The 8232-nt window shown below is 41.2% G+C and overlaps 1 protein-coding gene across 1 annotated transcript in view; it reads right to left on the bottom strand.

The window, feature by feature from the left end:
* Positions 1–1531: 1531 nt before the first annotated feature.
* Positions 1532–8232, bottom strand: part of LOC120079280 — a 15339-nt gene continuing 8638 nt past the window's right edge. The window contains exon 4 of the mRNA XM_039033436.1: positions 1532–1621. Coding sequence (XP_038889364.1) covers positions 1532–1621 — 90 coding nt within the window. The remainder of the gene's footprint in view (positions 1622–8232) is intronic.

Raw genomic sequence — 8232 nt, forward strand, 5'->3', positions numbered from 1 at the left:
AACGCAAACTATTTTTACAATTCCCTGTGTTCGACCCTGGACTTACCAGAAAACTCAGAGAAATTTACACTTGAATTCCACTGGGGAAACTTGAGTGCACAATGTAATTCCATCAACGCATATCATCCATTTTCCACAATTAATAAAATAACGCATCAAGGCGCAAAGCAAATGTTCAGAGCATTCGAGAGAAGAAAAGTAAAGAAATTGCAGAGTGGGAGAAGGAAGAACAGCGCAAGGAATAGGAAAAGAGACAAAAACAAAGATCCCGCCTTGTGTTGGCAAAAGAAAAGGGCAAAGCAAAAGCGGAAAGCAGTGAGCCTGCATTGGTCAAAGAACGCCAATCAAAGAAGAAAGAGAATGACAACATGATGATGGAAATGGGGTTCTTTCCTGCACCAATGCCACTTCCGAACTTAATTACAAGTGTTGTGCTAGAGCATGGATGGAAAATATTCTGCCAATGCCCATCCATCGTAATCCCAACGGTAGTGTGACCTTTCTATAATGGATGACTTCATGGCACCAAAGATGCAGTGATCATGAAAGGGGAGGTAGTGCCTTTCAGCGCAAAGGACATCAATGAGTTATATTAGATGAAGGACATCCCGGAGGCGCCGGGTTATAAAATCATTGATGATCCCATAGAAGAACAAATGGAAGATGCGCTAAAGATATTAACGCAATAGGGCACACAGTGGTCGATATCTATGAAAGGCATCAGGACCCTTGCATCCAATAAATTGCTTCCGGAGGCGCGGCTTTGGGTGTATTTAGTGAAACGGTGACTCATCCCGTCTTCTTATGACAAAACAGTTTCGAAGGATAGAGTCATGGCCGCATACTGCATAGCATGTGGCATTCCAATAGATGTGGGCCAATTGATCGCAAGGCAGATTCGAGGTTTTGTGGGGCGTATAAAAGGCCAGTATTTCTTCCCTTGGACAGTCTTAAGCTTATGCCTCTCGTTGGGTGTAGGTATTGAGGAAGAACCAATGCCAGAAGTCCATGGCCTCATCAACATCAAGATTTTGAGAATGCTTCTCAAAGATTCCCTCCATTGCCCCGAGCTTCCACTGAAAAGGCCCATCATCGATTTAAATGCGCCGCAGCAACCAAAGCCCAAGAAACAGAGCAAAGTTGACAAAGGCAAGGAAAAAGTCCAAGAGCCATCACTGCAAGATCAAGAACCTCTGGACCCTTTACCTTTGATCATTCGCCCTTCAAGCCCTCCTGTAGAACCCCTTTCCCCACTCCCCGAACATTTTACTAACCTCCTCCTCATTCCTGCTTCACCCAATGCACATCCAGCAGCTTCCTCCTCCCTTTCATCTTCACCGCAATTTTCTCCTCCACCGCTACATGTTAACAACCCACATGATTTGGGTGAGGCACTTCTGCCCAACCCTAAAACATTGATGATGAAACATCGCAGGCGCAGCCCACCATTGCCACCCTAGCTGCTGACCTTTCCGATATGCGTTCTCTTCTCTCTCATCAACATGACTTTTTCTACTAGCGAATAACGGAGTTACACGAGCAACAAGCAGAGTTGCAACGTAGTGTTGCGATGACAAGGCAAGTGCTGATCAACATTCAACTCAATATCTACATGATCCACCTGAACCAAAGACAAGTGGCAGAGCGCAACCAAGAGCACTTCAACTTTTTGACAGCCTATCTACATGGCCTCATGGTGCCTTCGCATTAAAACAACATCTGCACTTTGAAGAAGCTCCTCGTGTTCCTCCACAAAATCCTCCTCCTGAGCCTCCTTCTCAATAATTCTACAATTTTTTTGTTAAGGTCATTCTTTCATTTTTAATTCATTCATTATTTCTATGTATAGAAGCTATTCCTTGATTCTTTGTACATGCTCAAAATTTTGTATTGCGATAATTGTAATTGTTTGTATACTTGGTTAATTTTTAATACAATTAAGTAGCCATTCTTTCCATATGCGTTAGCCTCTTATTTATCATCCTTTGTCCATTATTGCGATGTTCTTTACCTTATATTTTGCATTATTCATTGTGCTGCCATGATGAGTAATATGCATACCCTTAGCAACATATTCCACACTTTGTTTTTTCTGACTAACACTTAGATAATTCGTAGCAATAGGACTGCTTTACCTTTTATCCTTCAAGACTCTACTTAACTTTTCAAAATTTTAACTAAGTGTTTTGTTTATCCTGTCCAAAACAACGCAATGAGAACCTTGCGCATCTCTAAATTTGGGGGTGGGGAAGGTCTGAGCAGATGCGATCAAGCGGATGTGGTTAGCAATAGAAAATACGTTCATTGTCAAATAAAAAAAATTCATATAAACTCCAAAGTCAGTGCAAGGGAAAACCCAAACCTGATAAGAGTTAAGTCATGAAAGGAATCTGCTCGTAGTTGGATGTTCGCATGACACCCGTGGGAGCAAGCCAAAATGAAGGTGGGTTTCCAAGAACGATGCAATATGAAAAGAGAAAAAAAAAATGAGAGAGAAAAAATAAGAATATAAGAGACAACTCCTCTGAACAGCAAAAGTTAAACTTAGCTGAAAATCAAGATTTAAAGTTGAGATTGGCACACAACCGTAGTTGGATGTTCGCATGACACCCGTGGGAGCAAGCCAAAACGAAGGGTGTAACCATGATCAACAGTCTCTAATAAATGACACAAACTAGACCACCACATAAAGTCATACCAAGTTGTTTTTGCAAAAAGAGGTAAACATTCTTTTCAAAACAAGAAGGGAATTTTTTAGTAGAGATTTGTTGTATAATAGAATAAAGTAGGGCATGTTTATGAATTATTAAAGGATAGAAAGAAATTGTATTGTTAAGAAATGTTGCCTAGGTGGAGCATTCGGAGCAACCAATCAACGCAAAATTGAGGATAAGAATTAAGCGATATTGCCTTAGTTGAAGATATGCTTGAGGACAAGCATATATCTAAATTTGGGGGTGTGCTAGCTTGTAGAAATACAAGTTATTTATACTATTTTATTTAGATATTGCGGCTAAAAGAAAGAAAAGTTGCGTCAATAGTATAGAAATTGGCTAAGAAATGCGAAAATTATGAAATGTCGTCAATATACCCACTAACACCATTGCGATGGTAGAATAAAATGTTTCAGTTTCTATTCTACAAGAAATCAGTTACCGCATGCGTTCATGGCTCAAAAGCAAAACGAACAACGCATCTACGTCGCATTGCACCCATCAATCGAGAACGAAGAGATGATCAATTCAATGACGACGCATGCGACAATCGATCAAGAGCTCTAGTGATCAACACAATTTCAATTGCATGCGGAAATAAAAAAACAACACCGCATGCAGCGATCGATCGAAGATGTAAAGAGCAATGCATTTGCGGAAGAGTCTGACAAGTGTACAGTTTTCAATTGTGCATTTCTGACGGGTTGATTGCGTAACAAAAGGAATTTTCCATTCCGCCATTTTAGGAACTACCATAACTATACAGTGGGGACCACAAATTCAAAGAGCCAAGGCCTCGCCTATAAGTAGCTTCTTTAAATTCGCTGATATATATACAAATACAGATACTGGTACAGACATGTATACATAGAGACGTGCATATACTAATTCTGAGAGAGAGGCTGGTCTGAAGCGACTATCCAAAGTAGATCCAGGAGAACCACGAGACAAGGCCAAGAGGTGAGTCTCCGAGCAGAGAATTCTTCCAATTTCTGTAGTTGAAGCTCTGTGCGAAGGTCAATTCTACTGGGAAAGCAAGCCTGAGAGTGAAGCGTTCCTCTCCACCACTTCTACACGCCAGCAAGCACAATCTTCATTCGGAATCTGTGTCAAGACATTGACACTCTTTCTGTATTTGTTTCTAATCTCTATTTCATCATATGTATTCATCTTCTCTAATCTCTCATTCACACCATGTATCGAACGCTTAACTTTAGAATTAAATGTTATGATAATCACCATTGTCATCTCTCTGTCTCTTTCCGTACATCCATAATCCATTTTCTCCATGATGTGTTCTTAATCCCATGGGTAAATAGAAAGAATTAAGAGAGTGAGTTAATTTGTGTTAAGGAAATAATTAAGTTTAGCTAAAGCATGTTCGACGTCATCTTCACCTGTGAGAGCAGAAGTGAAGATGTTATTCCGCCTATCGAGAGAAGATTGGAAGAATGCGTTAACTAAAGCAAGAAGTATTTTCAGAGATGGAAACAACCTTGCGTTCATCACGTTCATCCCTGTTTCACCATAAAAATATGGTGACGCAGCCGATCACCGAGAGGTGTACACCAAGGGAAAGCAGAACCTTAGTTGCATCTTTAACGCAATTGACAAACTTGCGATGTTTTTACTATTTACTCTTTCTCTTTCTACTTCATTCATAAGACTTGTAATCGCATACATCGATTCTTTGTACAACTTCACAATCAGTTCTCGACCTCAGTATCATGTAGCATGTATCTTGTATCATGTATCATATTAGTTTAGGATTTATTTTATTGATGCATTTTTACTTTTCTCGCAATTTATATTTTTGTATCAACCACCATTCTTTATTCATTATTAAAAACCGGTCGCATGTATCATTTAAGTAACGCATTAACGAAAACAATCCTTGTGTTCGACCTCGGATCATTCTGAGAAACTTGCGTTGGAATTATACTTGGTTTCAGCGCAAGGAAATTTGTGACACGCACTACTCCATCACATACTACGAGTATATCATTAACAACGCATATATTTAAACGTAGTATCGCATAAAAAAATGCCTTTATCGTAAAAGAGCTTAAGCGCAATTAGAACATTCATTCATTCATCAGCTCATCAGATAGACAACATTACATGTCGTATCCTTACAAGTTTATGGCAGCATGAGCTTGTATCATTCATATTCATCATTGTCTATATGCATAAAGATAAAGGCATCTGTTTCTATGTCATCATGGAGCATCCTGAAAACGGAGCACCAAACGAAAACAACGTCATGGCGAATCCAATCCTTCTGGCTAACGATTGCAATAGACCCATTAGAGACTATGCATCGCCAAACCTTTATGATTTCAATCCAGGAATCATGAGGCCTGCCCTCGATGGAAGCAGATTTGAAATGAAACCGGTGATGCTACAGATGATCCAGACTGCAGTACAATTTGGAGGCCAGCATGGCCAGGACCCGCAGATGATCACTTAATGGGAACAGGTCTAGAGAAGTTCATGAAGAAATATTTTCCATCTACTGAGAATGCTAGACAAAGGAAACTCATAAGAAATTTTGAGCAAGACATGGACGAATCGCTCAGCGATGCCTGGCCGAGGTTTAAGAGGTTGGTCCGAGACTATCCACACAATGGTTTGCAAGACTGCCTTTAGATGGAAATCTTTTATCATGGTTTGAATCCCGCTTCGTAGACTGCTATGAATGCGGTAGTCGCTGGTGGTCTGCTTGATAAAACGTATGACGAGGCTAAGAATATCTTGGATCGCATCTCTAAGAACCATGAAGATTGGAGAGAGAGTGATAAGAGATTGAGAATCAAGGATAACGACGCAAGTAATGTTGCTATTACTTCACTACAGAATCAAATGACTGCAATGTTGAACTTAATTCAGGGAATGCGATCAGCAGGCCAACACCGCAAAATGGGCAAATCAACGCAATTAGTCAAAACACTACAAGGTATACGACTTGCAGTGATGGGCACACAATGGAAGAATGCCCACAGAATCCACAATCTATTTACTTTATGAAAAATAATCCATTTTCGAATACCTACAACCCCGGGTGGAAAAACTACCCCAATTTTACATGGAAGAATCAGCAACAGAATTTCCAACCTGTGGTGCAAAAAAAAGAACCACCTGGATTCTTCCCATGCAATAACGGTGAGACAAGCAATCAAGCCAATAGTTCACAACCGCCATAATATTCTTCCCTGGAAAACCTATTGAAGCAATATATAGAGAAAAACAAAACGGTGCTTCAAAGTCAGGCTACTTCCATCCACAATCTAGAATTACAGATGGGCCAGATTGCAAGTGAGCTAAAGAACAGACCACAAGGGGCTCCGTCGAGTTCAACAGAACTCCCACGTAACCCAGGGGGATTAGGTAAAAAGTAATGTCAGGTTGTGACATTGCGAAGTGGAAAACTGTGGAGGCAGAAAGAAAAGAGTCTACTCGGACTTTTCCCATTGCGGCGGAACCTAAAATTTCGGTGACGCGAGAAGAGGAAGGAGAAAAAGAAGCAATAGAACCAGAAGTTGCGTTAACCTCAAAGCCAACAGATAAGGGGATCGTGAGAGTGCAGTTACCACCTTTCCCACAGAGATTTAGAAAGAAAAAGAATGAAGAGGTACAGTACTAATGCTTTCTGTCTATGTTAAAACAATTACATATTAATATTCCATTCAGTGAAGTGATTGAGGAAATGCCTGCCTACGCAAAGTTTCTAAAGGATATGGTAACCAAGAAGAGAGGAGCTATTAAGTTTGCCACGGTGACTTTAACGCAAACTTTGAAATCAATTATTCCACCGAAGATGAGCGATCCTGGGAGCTTTACTATACCATGCTCCATAGAAGGACTGTCATCGGGCAAGCCTTGTGTGACCTTGGGGCCAGGATCAATTTGATGNAACTATGCCCACAGCATAGTAAATGTCTGGACGAATACAGAGCATCGCGTACATCAAACTGCCAACGGCAGACGCATATGGGACCTGTCTCATTTTTTCAACCTCTTGAGGCGTCTTAGGACACATTTCCTTAGACAAAGTGACTCCATGCCTGAACGGCAGTAGGCCCCTCTTGGAGTCCTATCTAGTACTTTAGCAACATCTTGTCAATGTACGATACCTGAGACAGTGCTAGCACTTTGTTCTTACGATCTCGAAAGATCTGGATTCCTAGAACAAATTGAGCCTCTCCCAAATCTAGCCAATTCTTAACTGCAGTCAGTAGACCTACATCATTCCCAATGAGTAGATATCATCTACATATAACACTAAGAAGACTACTGAAGCGTTGATGATCTTCTTGTAGACACAAGGTTCATCAACGTTTTGGCCAAAGCCATACGACTTGATCGCAGCATCAAATCGTACGTTCCAAGATCGAGACGCCTGTTTCAGTTCATAAATGGACCAATTCAGTTTGCAAATCTTTTGCTATTGACCTTGGGCTATGAATCCCTCGGGTTGTACCATGTAAATGGTCTCCTCAAGATTGACATTCAGAAAGGCCATCTTGACGTCCATTTGCCAGATCTCATAATTATAATAAGTTGAAATGGACAGGAGGATGCGGATTGACTTTGACGTGGCAACAGGCGAGAAAGTGTCCTCATAGTCAACTCCCTCTACCTGGGTATAACCTTTTGCCATAAGTCGATCCTTGAAGGTCTATACCTTCCTATCAGCACCCTGTTTGCGTTTGTAAATCCATTTAAAATCTATAAGGAGAACCCCATCAGGCTGATCTACAAGATCCCATACTGAGTTAAAGTACATTGACTCTATCTCGAGATCCATGGCCTTGACCCATTCATCCCAGTCAACATCCTCCATTGCCTTCTTATAAGACAACGGATCCTCAACATCACCATCTGCTACCATAGCAAGGATTTCTGTGAAACCCAAATAGCGAACGGGTGGGTTCGTAACCCTCCCACTACGTCGAGGTTCCCTCAACTCTTGAGGCAGAACCGACCTACTGGATGAACTCCCATCAATAACTCTTGTTGATGTAGCAAGCTCTTCAACAACTCTTGTTGAAGTTTGAGTAGTTTCATTGGAAAGCTCACGTAACACGATTTTGTTTCGTGGACTATTCTCCCTTGTACGATCCTCCTCCAAGAAAGTAGCGTTTGTTGAAACAGACACCCGATTTTCCGTTGGATCATAAAAATAACCCCCTCGTGTACCTTTGGGGTAGCCTACAAAGAGGCACAACCTCGACCATGGTTCCAACTTCTTGGGATTAACCACAAGCATATGTGCAGGGCAACCTCAAATGCGAAAATGACGTAAACTAGCTTTACGCCCATTCCACAACTCCAGAGGTGTTCTTGTAACACTCTTAGAGGGAACACGGTTGAGTATGTACACCCCAGTTTCCACTACAAAACCCCAAAACGAGTCCGGTAAGGAAGCGTAACTCATCATCGAATGAACCATGTCTAATAAGGTCTTATTTCTTCTCTCCGCTACACCATTCTGCTGAGGTGTACCCAGCACTGAGAG

Source organism: Benincasa hispida, chromosome 6 (genome assembly GCF_009727055.1).
Source record: "Benincasa hispida cultivar B227 chromosome 6, ASM972705v1, whole genome shotgun sequence".
NCBI classification, from domain to species: Eukaryota; Viridiplantae; Streptophyta; class Magnoliopsida; order Cucurbitales; family Cucurbitaceae; genus Benincasa; species Benincasa hispida.